We start from the raw sequence: 19,834 nt of genomic DNA, 5'->3' as shown, positions 1-19,834 counted from the left end.
AAAAAAAAAAAAAAGAAAAAAAAAGAAAAAAGGAAAAAAAAAAATTCACACCCCAAATCCGCCCAAAATTCCTGATAGTAACAGCTAGTTTTGTTCTCACTAAAATATAGTTCTAATAATTTTACTTCTGTTTGCTTGTTTATTTTAAATCCTTTCTTATTTACTACAGGTATGTCATTCCATGAATACATTCATGTTCTTGAAAATGTCTTTTAGTCACTGCAAATTAGGTAAATCATTTGTGAAATCACTGGTCTTCTGCAGACTCACACCATATATACAATATATACACACACTCCTGAGCCATTTCTCTTACACCTACAACAAAAGAGATCAACTGAAAATGAAAAAAAGTAATCACAATGGCAGTTAAGTGTTGCAAATTAACTGTTTGTCACTTAGAAATCTGATCTTTACCAGGCCATTCAGAAGGATTAAAAAAGGAAAAAAACCAACAGATTATAAAGTTGGGGGTCAGTCAGACACCTTGACATTTTACCAGGATTTCCCTCAAAAGAGCTCCAGCAGTCAAATCTTTTCGTTGTCGAAGTTGCCTGATAATTTTCCCGCTCTGTTGCTGCTGCCATTGATGAGCTGCTCAGACTCGGCTCCATGCTCAGTGTCCCTGTGGATGCTGTGAGTCTGTGATACGGAGGCACACACTTCACATTCAGAATAAAATGTGCTAGTTTTGGTATTAACTAGAATCCTGAAAAGGCTCAGTCCCTTAACCAAAAGCTGAACCTTAGTGAAACATGCCTATATGGACCAGCCTAAAAAAAGTCCAAACAATCAGAAAGAAAAAGGAATTAGCTTCATTTTTATGAACTGATGCTCGTGGTTCTACAACATTCTTCCAATCACCAAATGTTAATAACTTTGGCCATTAGCTTCATACAATTAAAACCAGCTTAACAGATTTACTGCAATACATCAATTATTACTTTCATTAGACTGCTATTTCAAAAGGCACTCTATTCCTTTAAAGTCAGTATCACTTGTGTTCAGCAGGGTCCCAAAAGTTCAAAGGGTTACAAGCTTGGCATGTCTCATTACAAATTAGGAATTAAAACTCCGTGAACAGACACTGCCTCAACAATAAGAAAATCAGTTCTGAAGGAGAAATAAAACCCCAAATAATCTTTTTTACAAAGAATAGCTACTTTCAAGCTTAACATTGAGACAAAAAGCCTCACACAAATACACATACAGGTATACTCTATCAAAACTTATTGAAAAGTAACCTGTTAATAAAGTATGCCAATACTGATTACTGTTTATAACTCACTAACTGGATAAATTTTGTGGCTTAGTACTGCTCTAATACTACAAAGTATAAAGAAAAACTATCAATAGCAAGGAGAAGTTTAGACTTTCCATCTCTAATTCAAAATGAACATCCAAATTTCATCTAACCAAATCACTAAGTCACTCCATATGTAACGAGTGCCTTCCCCTCCCTTCCTCTCCTCTCACATACACACAGGAACCACACTCACACGTACAAATCATCATTAGCTTAGATCATGGACTACAAAGATCTATTGGGAGAAAACAGACTCAGATGAACACCGTCATTATTTACACTTGCTGCAAACCAGCTGTGAAGCCTTAGTTCTCAGCAAGACCATAAACTAGAAACTCCAGTGACTGACAACCTACAGTGCTTTAAAGAGCATCACTGCCAGGTACATTTCACATCAAACTATTTAGTGGTGCTTTGAAGTCAATTAGAAACAAAAGACACTGATGAAGCATTTAGTGCAGACGACTAAAATGTACCAAAGGCTGTTTGTTTTCCAAGAGAGATTTAACAAATGTGCCCCATCTTTGACATTAGGTACTTATTTGTAATAACTCTTTCTCTCTTTGGGACTAACAGCTTCAAAGCAATCCACTCTGCAACACCTCACAGCACTTTTGGACAGGATTTACTGTTTCCATGAGTTCTATTTAACTTTAATCCATCATACTAGTCTAAAATTAAAACTGTATGATATCAGGAGCTTTATGGGACTAATTCTGGTACAGAAATTTTGTTGCAGAAAATAACATGCATTTACACAGAGAGTTGCTGTTAGCACACCACATGCCACAATTAAGGCAATATATCTAGATTCCTTACGTAGCTACCATTTTTTTAAACTTGTTTCTGTAAAACAGGTTTGGTTGTGCTACCCAGAAAAATGAATATTCAAAACATGCTTCATGTTATTTGAACAGAATTTTTCAACTTTAATACTGTCTGAAGATGTGTTAGAAAATATTAAAAAATGTAACAGTACAGAAATTGTATCTTACACCAAAGACTGTTTTTAAATGAAGCAGAACCTCTAGACCTCTAACAATGCAAAAATAAATCACAGACAAGTGATATAAAACTGGATACAGAGAAATATATTGCAAAGTTCATCTGTAGGATTTCTAAGTACAATATGCTAATTTCTGTGTTTTACTTCCCACATCTCATTAGCTATTAACTTGCCACAATCAGCTACATGGTAAAGTTGACTTTCAATCTTACTTTTTGGAACAACTTATACCACTAAATAGTAACTACACAAAGTGTTTTTAAACAGAAGCCCAACTAATGTCTATATGGAAACCTCACAAAGTCTAAGGCATTAAGACTGTTTCCCAAATACAGGGCAAGCGTTGAGCGTTCATTACTACAATTTGGGGAACACAATTCATTATAATCTGAGTGCAATATAACCTAATGAAAAATTACGAGATAACCATATTTTGGCTGTCACAGTTAATTTAAATATAATAATTTAAATAACTTCAAATCCAAAATACTTATTTTCACTGTGCAGATACAGTAAACCTAATAAACTACTCTCTAAGAAAGTTCTGAAATTTTGTTTATTAAGATCTCATTTGTTATTCTAAATTATTTTATTAACAGGAACTGGAGCAATAATTACTACAGAAAGGACAAATTCCAGCTTTTTTCAGTCTACTCTTGAGGTAAAATAAAGCACCAATAATCACTTTATATTGAGCTTTGTAGGTTAAAATATACATTTGGAATAGAATAAAGTAAGGCAAGAAAATCTCTAATATATAACATTAGACTGAGACATCCAAATCAAGAACTGTTGCTCAAAATAGGGATGTTCCAATGTAATTTAGCATTAATGTCCACACAATAAAGACTACCTCTAAGTGCCATTCACTCAATACTAGATGAACACATTAACCTCTACAAATAGTTTACACTTTACCCCAGGGGAGCATGACTCTTTGCATAACAATTCAAGCTGTAACATCCCTAATGTTTTGGGATCCAGGAATAAAATATCATTCTAGGTGAAGCACTGGGAAACCTGAACAGCAAAGTGACATGAAAGGTGCCATGCCTTGAATGAGACAAGAAAATGCATGGAAATAATCTTCCCTGAATCAACACTAAGTATATGAATAAATTTAAAAAAAAAAAAAAAAAAAAGTAGAATCTTCTTGCTAGGCAACAGCATTTGCCTTTTTTTGGCAATTACTAAGACAAGGCATTATTTTTGCCTAAACGTTTGAGAGACAAAACATATGAGTATCTGACTGGGTTATGAAACAGCCCCTACTCTTGATTACTCTAAAAATTTTCTGCTATCAGGGGCAAGAGCTTTAATTTTAGAAATACAGTGAATACGTCAAGGTGTAGCAAACATCTTCAGTCAAGCAAACCTTCAATCATCACCATTTCTTGTACAATGGTGTTATCAATTTAAGTCCATTACTTATTGTCCAAACCCCAAGAACTGAAGAATAATATTCTGTTTCCTCTTATTTGGTGTACATGAAGACCCATTTCATCTTCTTTCAGTCTTCTTAAACAGTCATTCCAACTCTTTTTCCTCTCCTTTAATTCTGAAAATTTTTGGTGATTCCCTCTAAGCTTCCTTCAAGTGGTCTAATTCATTCTAAAGGATGCACAAAACTGCATGTGTAGTTCTGTCTGGTACTGCATGCGTAGTACTGTAGTACTCTAACTGAGGCCAGACAGAACTACATCATCTTCCAGCTGAGGAGACACTTGATGCATCCTGCATAAGACTTGCTTGTCTTCACTAACTACATTAAAGTAAACCAATACAGTTACTATATTAAGTATCAGATGCAGGAGAAAGGTACTCATTAGAGCTGAATTACCTAGAGGTCCTTGGGCCTTAGATTTAGTCATGTTCTTGTGAAATGCTATAGATATACACTAAGATTTCTAACAGGTCTCCTGCCTGATACAACCATTTCATACAGTCTGCAAAAAGCTCAAAGGGATCGGGCACCCACTCAGCACTGGTGATACTGTCGTCAGTGCCCAGAAATAATGGGTTTCTGAATGGGAGAGAGACCCTCCAGAGACCTTTGTTTAAACTGGTACTTGCAGAGCAGAAAGGCAGGCTGAATGAAAAGCCCTTCCCTGTTCAGCTTTAACTTCCATCAAGTTTTATAACATGCAAAATATTTTCAGTGCAAGACGTGGTGCAGTTGTTCTGAAACAACTTCAGAATTCAGCTAGCCAGCATCAAGCTGACTGGACTTCTCAGGCTGTAAAATTCAACAGCTGATCTAGGAAATATGCAATCAGATTTAATTAGGTGTTGTGTTGATTCATGATGTTAAGACTTTTACGTGTCTGTTATTTGATTTGTGCCAGGAGGCACACTCAAGATGGCACACAAAAATTATCTCCAGTAGAATAACTATTCCTGGTGATTTTTGTGTAATTTATCTACCAGCTGAACTATGACCACCAAAAAAAAAGGAAACAACTAAACTATAATGAGACTATCCACCTACGTATGTGGTAGACTTCAGTAGACTGTTGTCTTTTCACCAGCAGAACCAAATGTAGACCAGTTGGTGGAAGTATTCAAGTCTCTATAAAGAAACTGAAATCTTATCTCCCTGAAGTCACTGAAGATGCATCTCAATATGCATCAAACTGAACTTGCAAATTGCCATTAATCTGGTAACTTCCCAATGCAAACTCATGCAGCATGCAAGATTATCTTAATCCTATTCAGTAGCATACCCAAGTACGGGTAAGAATCTTCTCAGATGGTTCTTGTCCTTTTCCTACCACAAAAGATGATTCAATTTATTTATTTTTTTTTAGCATTACTATGATGTTTCTCCTTGGTTTTACCATATATCAGTAAAATAACGGATAAATATACGCAACATAGCTTGGATGAAGTGGGAGGTTCATGTGAAGATATGGCTTGACAGGGAGCTGAAAAGAGGAGTGATTTACCTGAGGAGACTTTTCTCCAAGATATCCTTAACCCTGAGAGGGCTTGCATTCGCCTCTTAAACAAGGAAAGCTTCATTCAGCATCATTCCCTTCACATGCTGGTAAGCACAGAAAAGGAATGACACACAGTATTCTGGAATGTGCCTTACAACATAGAGCACCGTGACCAGCTGTTGTCAAAGGCAGTCAAATAAGCAGCATGTCAGACTGATCGTTTCAGCCCAAGTTATGTTCAAATAATTCCTCTCATCTCTGAACAGCAAAGATGTCCTCAGTAAAGTATTGTATCTAACCAGAAAAATCTAGTATCAAATAACAAGTTGCAAGGTGTTAACACTCACTCATATTAGTGTAGTTAGGCACTCGGTTAAACAAATGAAAAAATGCACAAGGAAAATATGAGAAGTTTTGTCACACCACCATAAAGGGCTAGAAGCTGTTTTTCAGGAAGAAGCATAAAGGATAAAGGAATATATGATTTTGCATGCATCACACACATATGTAGCTGTAGTAGTATTTATATGCACAATTCGTTTGAACACTGTTCTATAGCACGATCCAGAGAATGCAACCTCAAGAATAAGCCCTTCCGACTGACCACAACTGCTATGTGGCAAGACATTCAGATATGACAAATTTTACAGACAGTAAACTTTAAAGGTGCCTAGACCCAAATGTCCTAGATGTAATTAGCAGTATTAATATAACACAATATATATCATCATATAGCTGAATCATTAATAGCGAATTTTATCTCATTACCAATTAAATATAGACTTAACTGCACTGGGGTACATTCTCCTATGGCCTCCCTTCCTCATCAACTCTGTTTTCAACCTTCTTGGATTCCTGTCATATCTCTCCTGCCATTCATCCATCACATTTTTTCACATGCTACCCAACCCGCTTGCTTTCTTTCTGAGCTTTGCGGTTCAACCACCTGGTTCTCCACCTCTATTTCTTGTCTTAATATTGCCTGGTTGCTTTACTCCAGCAAAAGCCACAGACTTATTAGCAAATTCTCTTCCTGCTGTAATCACATTCCTACATATTATCACTGCGTACTTCACAGACTAGAGTGAAGAAGCATTTACTGGTACAATTTTTGCACCATGTAATTAGAAATTAATGATTTGCTATTTCATTAAAAATATTTTCAAAGATCTTCCACATTTGATCATATTTATTCACTGTCTTCAAGGTGAATATATGCTTTGTTATGGGTACAAAGACACTTGCATAATGGAATAAGAAGTGCAAAAATGTTTTCGGTGTTACCCCACACAGAACTCTAAAGAATATATTTGGTTTCCAAACCCACCTTGAATGCCTGACAGTCCTATAGGCAGTGGGAAGTGAGTGCTTTGCTTTTGAATGGGATCTAGATCTGGACTTAGATGATGAATGATACTTGAATGGTGATCGAGATCTTGACCGAGATCTTTTCTTATGTTTTTTCCTTTTCTTTTCTTTTTCTTCATCCCTAGGAGGATCTTTGCTTTTGCTTGAAGGCCTTTCTGCTTGTTTAACTTCTAAGGTGGGTAAAGTTCTGACTGTGGTCACAGGACACGGTATACTATTGACGCTCTGAAATCAAAGGCAAACAAAGAACAGTGTTCAGTTTTCAAAGTTACATGCAAATTTTTCATTTGAGAAAATCCTATGTGTGTGGACAACACATGAGCATCTCTAGTCCTTTATACTAAACAGAGGGCTACGTCTACTCCTCTGCATGCCACATAGGTGCACATTCCAGCAAAGAAACTTAAGATATCCTGCTCAGTAGTCTTACCAATATACCATATGGGTTGTTTGCAGAAATGCTGGATAACAAGTACAACAGCAAAGAAAATAAAAATTAACAATCCCCTTACATTTTTTCACTCATGAAAGCGTGTGAGAAATACATCCGTCTTAAGAAAGCAGTTGTTAAATCAACAACAATCTAACCTCCCACAAATGCTTTAAAACCTCACAATGCTGCATCAGGATTATGTAAAGTGTGCATAAATAAGGCTGACATCATCACAAACATGCATCTAGTAGTATTTAATGGAGGCCTATACAGTTCCCCCAAGATACATATGCAAGTTGGGATATGCACGCTGAGACTGGCAGCTTAACTAGGACATAGTTCTGAAGTGCTCCCCTTTAGTTTTTAGAAGAAATGTGTTCTAAATATATCAGATATATTTTCATGTATTTACCCCTTTATTTAAAAAAGGATAAACTTGAAAATACAATCAGGAACTACTGACATTCAAAGTTAAGTTTTAAAGTCACTTTCATACTTGAACTGTGCTATTTAGACAACAACCTCAAGGAAAACAGCAAAATGAATTAGTGCCGATATTTATTTCGCAAAGTACAGAAATAATTTATGTTTTGCATGTAAAGGGTTGGGAAGATCACAAAAGTTATTAATCTCAAAGATAGAAGAGGTCCATGCACAATTCATGCTCAGTGAGTAATTTCGACTGCAGTCAGTTAAGCAAAACATACCATACTCCAAGAAGTTTTCAAATTATCAGCTTGTACCTGAGAGAATTCTGCTCAATACCTTGTTTAGAACAATTCAAGTCAGGCACTATAGATATGCTCCTCATTTCAAAGCCTGTCATTCCCCCAGCTGCCATTTCAAGGCAACTGGAGAAATCAGTTTCCCTCTGTCATAATTTCTGCTCCACCTGATCTGACACTTTCACCGTTTGATATGAGAATGCTTACCGTGATCAGAATAAAAAGTAATACATTAAAACCTGAAATAACCAAATTAGAAACCCGTGATCTTTTCCTTTCTTTTTACCCATCTCCCATTGTGAGTATGTCAAGGCAATAATTTACCCTATTTGAATAATCAGAAATCCAGCTTTGCTTCAAGTTAGAGAGCCATGACACTTTTCTGAGCTTTAACTGATTACTGCTATCACAACATTTACAAAATAGCAACAAAGCAGCACTAAAGTAGTTTGTTTCAAGGATTACAGACATTTTATAGCATGAGCATTTGAGTGACTGGCTCAGCAGAGGCCCATTTCCAATTTCACTAACTTCACAACCCATGTGTAAGTGCAGACACCTCGTCTCCCAACGGCAGAGTTTCCTAAGAGACCACAGCCGCCGACTTTTGTTCCTAGACAATGTTATTCATCTCTTTATACAGTATCTTAGTCTTCGCTTTGAACACTACTGAATATGTAATAGGCCTGCTTGCCTTGAAGTAGACACCTCTAATAGCTTGAAACAAAATAGCTGTAGGCAAAGTAGAGTTAAGAGGAAAACAAGAGAGGGAGGAAAAGAACAACAGTTTTCAGTGCCCAAGTTCATTTGGCTGCATAACACACAAGCTACCGTCCCACTGCCAAAAAGAAGTTAATAAACAAATGACACATTTACTTTTAGGTCACACAGAGAGATTCTCTCAGCAATCAAAACAAAAAAACCTCCAATGCTAAGCACTCCTAGGCAACCACCAGAAGCATCGGATGCTGAAACGGTGGGGTCACCTTGACCTTCGGGATGCTGTCACTACAGAGTGACAGCGCTGTCCAGGCATCTCGGAGAACAGCAGAGCTCCCTGCTGTAGAGTCAGGTGCCGCTGCTTCATGCTACTAATGAATCATGCTTGGAAAGCCACACAGAAGGAACTTTTGCTTCCCCCCAGGGGAATATATGTAGGTCCTGGAGAACAAGAAAGCTAACACAGCCAGAAGTCACCTGCCCGTCCAAACCTACACAACACCCCACTGCAACCAGGAGCTCAGGTGACAGTCGTCAGGTCACAACATCATCTGGGAACAAATGTGTCACTTCCCTCAATGGCAATACTGGTTGTCTTCAAGAAAAAAAAAAATCACTAGCAAAATTGCCTGAAACACCATCAGAGCAGAACATAGAGCTTAGTGAAAGAACTTAAGCATCAGCAAGTTGCCAGGCCACAAAGCAAATTTCTAGGTGTACAAATCATGCTACTGAATAAAAATATTTGGAAAAAACCCCCCGATCTTAGTGACTATCAAAAAGAAGCTATCAATGGTTTGTGTTTTTACTAGTGAAAGCTGATCCAGGCAAACTATGGAAATAGGAATTAAAATTGGAGGCATGACTGTAGGAAAAAAATTCTTAAAAAAATAAAGCTAGTATCAAAGCAAGCACAGATACTGGGAGATTATTAAGCATTTCCAAAAGGCAGAAAGGCTCTGTTTTACTGACCAGCTCTGCAAACCTGCAGCTCAGTGGAACACAGTTTTGGAGAGTATGGTAACAAGCTGATTACCTGATGAATTTAATTTTGCATCTCAAGGGACAATAGATTTAAATTTTTTGAGAACTCTTCTAGGAAGTCACACTGCAAACATTCAGAGAGTATTCACTGAATCTCACTTATTTGTCCACGTTGGGTAACAGCACATTTTTTTGGCCCTTATTAAATGCTACAGTGTCAGACAATTTCACTGGCAGAGCATATTTGCATGACTGAAGTAAATTCTACTAAAATAATGTTTCCTATGGCAAAAGCATTTGGTATAAAAAATGCTTCAGAGATAGCTTTTTGGAAAACAAAGATGATTCAACAACTCTTGTTTAGCAGGAATGGGTAAGGAAAGAGGTCTGTATGAGGAAGAATTTATAGCTATATGAGAACAGAAACGAGCACTTCACTTCATTACAAGACATTTGCATATTTGCAGTATTCATAAAACCAGAAAACACATTAGTTATTCTGGGATTACATTACTTAATCAATACACAAAGCCAACATTAGAAGTGAACCAAAAGGTGCTTAGTACAACAGAACAGAACACTGGCGTTGTTCCTGGTACAAACATTATCAACCTTTAAAGAACATTATCAATAATGTTACCAACACTTTTACAACTGGTTAATATTTCTTCCATTCTGAACAGCTGAATTTTGCAGTAATTTGAATCCTATGTTAGATCAAAATTAGAAAGAGTGAAGAATGTCAGAACTGTGAAGATTTAATGAACAATTCTTTTACTTCATTAAAATCTGAAAACACTCTTCTACCACTTTTTTACTGCAGGTTCTCCAAAGCTTATGGTGAAACATTCCCTGACCGAGAATTAATAAGCAACTGTCTACCAGCAATGGGAGTGTGTGATGGCTCTGTGCATTAAAGTGAGCAGTCACCGCTTTTAGAAGAGTTTGTCAGTCCCAGCCTCAACAAATTGGCCCAAAAATGATTAAGTAGAGGTGATAAAAACATTTCCTATAGCTTAAGTTCCTATAGAACAAAATGAATACTCAATACTCAAAGACTCAACAGTTCCATTAGGGTTTAGCTGCTGCGCTGAAATATAGATACAGTACACTGACCATGGCAAGTTCTTCAAAACCAGACAGAATTTTGCATTTTTATTTTGAAGGGTCAGCTGTAAAGAAATTAGTGGCTGTGAATCTGTTTGTTGCATGCATCAGTGCTTTTGTATCTTGAGTACTTTGAAGAATAAAAATCAAGGCACAGAACATTCTTACATCCCTCACCAATCTTAATTATGATGGTAGTTGTGATATTTACCTTCTTCTCCCTATTAAATATTAATTAAAGTATTTACAGTATGAGGAATTACAACTCTCATGTAGTTTTTGATAGTAAGGTTCTTGCAATAAAAAAGTTCCAAATGCCAGCAAGATATCCACCTCCCAAATGCCACATCAGTATGTGACATTTTGTTTTATGTTTTAATCTGTCCTTTTGAAAAAGCAAGGTAAGGGAAATTTACAAATAAACAAACATTCCCCCTTCCATGCTAAACAGAAGATATAAATATCTATATATTCTGAAAAAAACCCAAAGAAATAAATGAATGGCCCTGAAATGTTCTAAAGCGCTTTTTCTTTAGATCCTTATTGGATGGTTTCCATTAGACAATTACATTTTGCTCACAAGTTAACATTAAAAAAATATGCAAGTATAAAATTGTTATAATTATTCCAAAAGGGCACACAATAATATCTACAGTCCATTGCTACAAAAGGAAGGATCAGCTACAGCAGCATGACAGCTGTACACCATCTACAATTGTTGATAACCCCGTTATGATTGGCAAAACCTGAATAGCATCTTATTTTTAAACCTGCCAAACTTCTATTTCACTCGTAAACAGACTACTTTCCACAGGACAAAAAAAAAATAAAAAATGTTACACACAGGACAAAAGTAAGGACAAGCCATCTAAAAAAAAAAACCCAAACGATAAAACAGGGCTTCAAAACACGGAAGATGAAAGAGCCAAAAGAAGATAAGTTTTGCTTTGTGCTATAGAATCTTTATATTCAGAGGCACAGCAGCAGACGACATTTGGGACAAGCCATTAAAATAGAGTTACTTTCAAATCCCATGCTTGTCTGTTTTTGCAGCATTATGATTGTGGATTTCTCTCCTTATTTAAATCCAGAACTGAGGTTTATACATGTAACGGTTTGGGTATAACCAACTGTCTTTCAGATGTGTACCAAAGTACTATCACCCCTAAAGCATTTCTGACATAGGATAAAATACAAGAGATTAGCAGAATAATCTGTATTAGAAACCCAGCAGACATGGTATTAGTTAAATCATGCCCTGGAGACAAAAAACGGGACTGTACTACACTTGGAGGACAGCTGCAAGTCATCATCAAGTCACTTCTTTGAAGGAGTCAAATACACTGTGCCTACTACTCAGTCACCAGCGCTGGCCCCTTCTCCTATGTGTGTCAGGTGTCACCAGCACCAGTAGATAGGACACACTTTATTAATTAAATTACTTCAGTGGCGACTTAGGACCAATTTCTTGAAAAAAGAATGCAAATTTGCAGGCCTTCCTTTGACAGGGACAGCAGGACCTACACAAATTACATTTACCAAAACTTTTTGCTGGAAGAAATTATTGGGCAGCTAAGATTTTTCCCTCTGCAAGACCCCTATAACCTACTACCATTATCAACCACTGTTAGCAGAAACATTAAGCAAGTCTTCACCAGTAAGACACTGAATCATGCCAATTTTCTTCTGTGAGGCCTGGCTGCACGCAGACAGAAGCCACGGCTCCACAGCAGATTCTTTTTCCTTCTCTTTTTCAACCTTTTGCTCCCAGATGCACCTAAGAACAACACTGCTCAGATAGACAGGGTTAGGGATAATCAAAAGTTTGAACTGGCACATTTGCAGACAAACAGCATTTTAACCCCTGAAAATGGTGGCAAAAATGTTACAGGCCTACTATATCCAGTGTACTGTGCTGAAGCCTACTACCAAGGATGACTGACACTTCTATTCATAATTGAACTGGTACCAATAGACAGCATATTTGCTTTGCTATAAAACAAAGAAACAAAAACAAAACAAACATACCATCTTAATGTGAGCTCTCCCAATGTCTAATCTACTTAATTTAGGTTTTGGTAAATACATACAGAGACATACGCAACTAGCTTTTCTTCCACTTTATATATAAATAGAAATGTCAACTTAATTTTTAAAATTTACGTAATCTTAATTTTTTTGGAATAAGGTTTGCATTTCAGGTTATGAAACACCTTATTTGTTTAAAAATAAGAAAGCACTTCAATGTAGCACTCCAGATAACCCAGGGTACTCCAGCTCTGCACACCTAGAAGAACCACAGTAGTTAGAACTACAGGGTGTTTGCTATTGCAGGCCAGAGAACCCATGTTCATTGCAGAACGACTGCAACCTCTCTGTACTGAAACAGATGTGTCCCACATCTGTTTCAAGCTACCCACAGAGTTGTCCCTTGGCGTGATTTCCTTGTTACCAAAGCGTCTACATGAATTATATATGTAAACACGAGAAGTGAGATGCCACCCAGTTACTGTACCCATGTCCTGAAAAAAGGCAAGGTCTTCACTAGCTACAAGGTTGCTGGAGTTTTGGGACCCAAGCTAAGCTACATGCTTTCCAAGTACTGGCTGGAAGAAATACTATGCATAAGAGTACTGTTGTAATGCATGCAAGAATGGTAAGGAACCATTTATGAAAAGCTGTGCTGCTTCACTGCTCATTTTTTCAGCCTTTTGTTCCTCCTGCCTGATTTCACTTTAAGCGGAAACAAGAAATCATATAAAAGAAATAATTCAGCTTTGGAAAAAGCAGATCCGACTATTTTTCTGAAGCCCCCCCAAAAATATATCTTACAAGGGCTATGTTCTGTGGTATTGACTGTCCTTTACATGCAGTCAGTGGAATCAATTTTGTTCAAAGGTATAACGTATACTTAGCAACAGCACTTTTATCAAGAAACACTAGGAATCAGGAAAATCTGACAGTGGTCAAAAAAGCTTTGCTCATTTAATGCATTTCTATACAGTGTGATAAGCAGGTTTTCAGCACAAATGTACACCGTGTAGACACATAAATAGCATTACCAGGTTTTATACAGTTATTAGGAAGGGGCAATCTCATGGAAATTATGCACCTCATGGACATTCTCAACTCCTCTTCATGCTTTATTATTATACATCTCAGTCATCTCTCCATTTTTTTGAGACACATATTAAGCTACAAAATCATTCCACTACATTAACTCTATGATTGCATACCAATCTGTGTTTCCTGGACTCCTCATTGGATGCTCCTTCCCCCAGAAAGGGAGATAAAATTCATTAAGTGACATTTTTGGTGGACTTAAATATCTTATTTTTTTTTTGTTTTCTGAAATTTCCCCAATTAGTTCCATTGACCAAACTACAAAACTACTTTTACATGTCTCTTTCCCATGACTTAATGTATTTTTTAAAGTTACAGCTACTGTAGTTACTTTTCATTACTTTTGCAATCAGTGTTTTCAAATGCATCTACAAAGCTTAAAAAAACCCTTGTGCTATATATTTCTTTATAAACTGATTTAGATATCATGATGCAGCTTACTGGATTCTCAGTGTGTGCACAACAGAGGTTAACAAATCCACAGCATGACTTCACTTATCTTTTGCCAATAAAATTTCTTGAATCAAATGGGCTGTTACAAACAAGCAAACCAGGCAAGTAGCGCAAAAGGCAGATTACGCATTGGAACGAATGGAGATGGAAGCGTTTTCAAATATGGCAAATCGAAAGACAATAGCTTGACAAACATTCATGTTTCAAAATAAACTTTTATATGCAAAAATCTGGAGGCATATATCTATATAAACGTGTAAGTGTGTCAATATGGATACGACACTTAGGAAGAATATTATTTCCAATGAAATTATGGCATTTCAAATTGCTCATTAATGCAGTACTAGCATTCCCAATACAAAAGCCAATTTTATTTCAAAAAGCAGGGTCACATCAGTAATATTTAAATATATATTTGAAATGCTAAATAAATACTATTATAAAGAAACCATTTCCAAACCATTCCTATTGGTAAGAAGCAGTGAAAGTGGTTGCTTTAAAATTCTTAAATGGATTTTTTTTGTGTGAAAAAGAGAGGTCTTCTCTGAAACTGTACATATGTGGGGAAAGAAAAAAGGTTTTAGCAAATAAATTTACTGAGAAGTGGGATTAGGGATCACAAGTCGGCTGCTACTGAAGAGTAACTGGTTATTTCAGGCATTCTCTTAAAGAAAAATATCAAAAGAACCTTAGTTTAGAAGTCTCTATGTCCTTGAGAAATCCCCTTGAGGAGAGCAGAACTGCAATTCTGGGGAGTTTTGCATTGTCACTGTCTCTTTGCATTCATTCTTCAATATGTAACTGGAAAAAAGCACTGAACACTTGCACCAGTCAGGGGGAATTTGTTAGCAGTAGCAATGAGAATCCTAAAGAGGATGTCTTTTGGGATGCGACCACACTCAATTCACTGTCTGCCACTCTGTGCTGATTTGGATCACCTACACTGCAGGTATGTGTCTTAAAATTGTCTGTTCTCTTGAAAGTGTTTTGAGGTGTGATCCATGATTTATTTGGAAAAAAAATCAAGAACTGGCCAATGAATTACTTATTAGATACTGGATTCTTTCTCTGGAAAAGGAAACAATGGAAAGCCATGTCATTCGTTCTTGTAACCAGCCTGTCACAATCAATACCTGAAATTTTCTATCAGTATCCAGAGATGAAGTTTTGCTTGATTAGTCCAACCATTAGTGATTTACTGGCTTTTCAGGAAGCAATACCATTCCAAAAATCAGGAAACTGAGGTTCTACTTCCCCACACTGTTTGTATTTGCAATGTGCACAGGAGGTCTGACTGCTGCATACATAGACAAACACGGGAATTTCAATCCGGCTTGTGAAGGATTCTGCAACAATACTCCAAGATGCACAGATTTCTGGCACTATTTAGGTTAAGTTTCACAAAACCACATAGTCTGCACCAAATCCCATTCCTACTTTTTCCTCACAGCTGCAGTGAAGACGTAAGTCCAAGGTGACTTGGTTGAAAATGGATTTTGACAGTTTTTCTTCCATTAATGAAAAAGATTGTCTGGACTTGCTGGAAGTGCCTGTACAGGTGCCTGAAACACAGACTCCCCAGTCTTTTAGCCAGCAAGGATCAGATCACACTGGATTGGGATGTGCTTATGAAAAAATGATGCTTAGGCTGAATAAAAATGAGTGACGCTCCTGGAAGTAAAATTATCACTTCTTAAGCTAGGACAAGCACTATGCTGGCAGAAAGAGAGAGTGGCTCAGTGAAATAGCTGGAACAAGGGGGAAAAAAAGAACAGAAACCAAGTAGGAAAATAGCCAATTTCTTCTGTGGTTGAAGTTAAGCAATTAGGAACTGAAATGGAAAATATACAATGTAAATGGGAAAGTGACTCTTCAGCAGAGAACACAGGTCTGTTGCCAAAACCTGCAGATGGAGAGAAAAGCTTCGGGACAACGCTGCTACGATGCATGAAAAAAATCAATACTTGAAGGATTTTCCTATATAATAAATTCAAATCCCTCATTTAGGCTTTTAAAATCTTAGCTATTTTATCGAAATCAGAAAGGTTTTATGTGAAACACATTATTTCTTAGCTACTTTAAACAGCATTTTCTGTTTATTAGTAGGAAAAAAATGCAAATGTGTGGCTATGATCAATGCAGGTTTTCTTTTGGCCCAAGGTTCCTCTTTAACCTTGCCTAGTCAAAAATTCTAAGTCTTATAAAACTAATTTCTCAAGGTTCTGCCCCCCCCAAATATTTTATTATAGCTACTTATCAACAGAATGACTAGTAATGGTTTCGTTCACTGCAGAAAATAATGCCAACTGATTAGTGGTTACTTCTGCATGATAAATCCTCTTTTCTTCTTTGTGGTAAGTTCTAGTAACCCAACACATGACTATGAGAAATTAGCTGTTAATTTCCTTTGGAAACAACAGTCCAAAGAGCCAAATGGCAAGGGAACTTATTAGCATTTTTACTGTGTTCCTAAAACGTAATACTATGTCATCATCAACATCCAGGTTACTCTTAGTTTTGGCCTAAGAGTGCAATATCATCATGACCTACTCAAAACAGAGCTGCTGAAAGCCCTCAGACTGATATTATCCTAGTATTAACTACTGTGGTTCACTACCTAAACAACAACAATGGCTTCAAATGGAGAAGAGAATCACAAGGCAGAAGAGAGAAGGAAAGCAGTCTCCCTCAGCCACATGGCTATTTCATAGTAGTTTTCCAAAAAGAAGCAGAGGGTTCAAATTTCTAATACAACTATCAAAAAATTATTATTTGAAAGAAATGCAGGAATACTAACACTCTACATTGATTTGCTACAGAACGATACTTGCTTCTACTCTCCAAAATAAGAGATTCTGCTGAACAAACCCAACGGATTTGGAACAGGTTGCCCAAAGAAGCTGTGGATGCCCCACTCCTGGAAGTGTTGAAGACCAGGCTGGATGACCAGGCTGGATGGGGCTTGGAGCAACCTGGTCTAGTGGGAGGTGTCCCTGACCATGGCAGGGGGTTGGATCTTTAAGGTCCCTTCCAACCCAAACCATTCTATGGTTACATCATTTCACAATCAGGTAGGCACAGGCAGAGCACCTACTTCCAGTTCTCTGGAAGACAGCTAGCAGAATAATTAGCCTTGTCAACTATTTCACTGTGAATTTTTTGTTTTGACTCTTCATTATGCCCAGTGAATAACATGCATACATATATCTGTTTGAATTTTGTGCCACTATCTGTAAATTTAGGTTTATTTTAAAAATAATATCCTTATAATAAAACATAGATAAGTCTTCTGCTAGCTTTATGGTAAAAAGAAATTTATTTCATGTTTACCTCGTTATTGAAGGAACTCTCTTCAATTTTCTCAGTTTCTGCCTCTGCCAGAGGGTTTTTCAGGGTCTGCAAGAACAGTGCTGCTTTCCTTTTGCGCTCTGCTTGTAGCTGCTTTTCTTTTGATTCTTTGGAGGCCTGTGCAAGCTTCTCCCTTGCTGCAGCTGCTAATCTATCCTCTAGTTTCTGCTTTGCTAAGAAAGACAATTAAGCATAAAGTTTAGAGTGAGTCAAGCTTGGGGAACTTATGCTTCCTTGAAACAAACATATGCTCCCCAACACAAACAACCAAACAGCCCCTGCAACCATTCTCAAACGTTTGTAATACATCCATTCAAAGACATAATAGGGACATAGCTTAAAATTACAAAAATCCAAGCATCTTAATTCATAGATATATCGTTTGATGAAGAGCAGTACAGGTGAAGTAAAAAAAGTAAGCTTAACAAAAATGACATGAAAATACAATCCTGAAGATTCAGGATACCTGTCCTTTTCTATTTACAAAAGCTATCAAAAAAGTAGCATTGTAAATTCAGAAGCTTTTTCTAGCATGTGTTAAAGCGATGGAAACTCTCCATTTTGTGCTTTCCACAAATCCAATCTTTACCTTATATTTTCCAGCCCTACTTACATACATCTTAAAATGTTTACACAAAGGGCTGCTCCAGAAATTTTCAGACACTGTTTTGCCATTGTTACAAGTAACAGTTGTTGTTACGTGATTACAGAAAGAGAATAAGCCAATTTATTTAACCATGCACCTAACAGATGTCTTGTCTAACCTTTTTCATATTACATTCTCACTTTCATGTTCTGTGTAAGTTACAAGAGGACTTTTTTTTTTTCAATTGCACAGTTTTTCCAACACACAACTTTTCCCAAACATGTTTTACGCTTCATTTTTATTATCATACAAAGTATTTCCTATTTGATATATACATATACATATATATATATATATATATATAACACCACAGCATACTCTGTGCTACTGAAGTTTAAAAAGGAACTGCTACTTAGGAGCAAAAAAAAAAAAATTTTGAAAATTAAATTCCTATGGCATGCTCACAGTTGTAAGAGTAATATTAAGTTTTTAAGCTAGTAAACACTGACAGCATCTCCACTTTATTAAACAATCCCTGCTGTGAAACAACCTTGGGGAGGAATGAGGGAAGTTTGATCCCTTTAAAAGATCATTTCATTCAAATTCCCACAGCATAAGCTTCTGCCCTTACATACATAAACACAGTAACGGGAAAAACCCACACAAAGACTTAATGGCATTGCATTATAAGAGTAAAAAAACATCAACAAGGTGATATCAGTCTATAACTGAAAAATAGCTTGAAATATTTCCTTGTTCTCTGGAGAAAATGAGAATCAGACGTGCCTTTTTCTGGGCTCTGCTAGTGCAATCTGGAAGTTTAGCATTTTACTCGGAGGTTATAATGGAAAAAAACATAATTCAGAAAGATCATGCATTAGGGCAAAGTACTCAACTCCAGTGTGTTACAAGTTTGATTTTAGGTGAGCAACCAATGAAGATTTCTTTCTTAACAATAAGCAAGAAACTGTGGGAAAAGAATTCTGGTCTCTATTAACATGACATAGTGAAGATTCAAAATACCTAAAATGCCATACTTATTCACATGACAGTTTTGTACTTTGCCTGAAAGACAATATTTCATTTTTTTTTCAGTGTAATATGGGATACCTTGTTTAGCTTCCAGCTCCTCCTGTGTAAGTTGTGGTTTTTTCTCTTCAGCAGCAGTACAAGGAGTGGTAACAGCTGGAGTATGGTTTGAAGCACTACTAGCATTCTCTTGGCCTTCCTTGCCCTCTTCTCCCTCCTCATCACTGTCATCATCTAATTTAACACGGTTTTTCTCCAATGGAAGAAGGTCGTTTTCTTTGGCCTTGATTGCAAAGCTTATTGGAGCAAATGATGCTGTGAATGAAGGGGTTATATTTTACACATCATTAGAGTACAGTAGAAAGCAGGTTGCATTTCCTGACTTTATATTGTTCATTTCTCATGCACACCACACCACGAAAAGAAGAAATTTGTACCATCCTTGCATTAAGCTAATTATTTTGGAGGAAAGGACAACACAATCTTTTGTGTGATCTTATAGGCATCTGCTACCGACCTCCAAACCAAGACAAAGAGGCCAACGAAGCAAAATTTTGCTTCGGGTCAACAGAACCTGGTTCCTACAGGTCACTTCAACTACCCAGACATTTGCTGGAAGAACAATACAGCAGCTCACACGCCATCCATCAGGTTCCTGGAATGTGCAGAGAGCTGCTTCCTCATACAAGCGTGAAATGTGCCAACCA

General features: G+C 36.9%; 1 protein-coding gene across 7 annotated transcripts in view; it reads right to left on the bottom strand.

The window, feature by feature from the left end:
* Nucleotides 1-19,834, bottom strand: part of SFSWAP (splicing factor, suppressor of white-apricot family) — a 49,776-nt gene that overhangs the window by 7,523 nt on the left and 22,419 nt on the right. For 4 of the 7 annotated variants that reach the window (XM_014962785.1, XM_014962813.1, XM_014962825.1 and 1 more), the window contains 4 exons: nt 19,209-19,442; nt 17,495-17,685; nt 6,579-6,844; nt 487-642 (listed from right to left, as the gene is read on the bottom strand). In XM_014962785.1, the coding sequence (XP_014818271.1) occupies nt 487-642; nt 6,579-6,844; nt 17,495-17,685; nt 19,209-19,442 (847 nt within the window). The remainder of the gene's footprint in view (nt 1-486; nt 643-6,578; nt 6,845-17,494; nt 17,686-19,208; nt 19,443-19,834) is intronic. The other 3 variants (XM_014962803.1, XM_014962831.1, XM_014962794.1) reach the window with 2 other exon arrangements.

The sequence above is a fragment of the Calidris pugnax genome, unplaced genomic scaffold (genome assembly GCF_001431845.1).
Source record: "Calidris pugnax isolate Ruff unplaced genomic scaffold, ASM143184v1 scaffold32, whole genome shotgun sequence".
NCBI classification, from domain to species: Eukaryota; Metazoa; Chordata; class Aves; order Charadriiformes; family Scolopacidae; genus Calidris; species Calidris pugnax.
The sequence above is the reverse complement of the archived record's forward strand: the minus strand, read 5'-3'. Positions and strand labels throughout refer to the sequence as shown.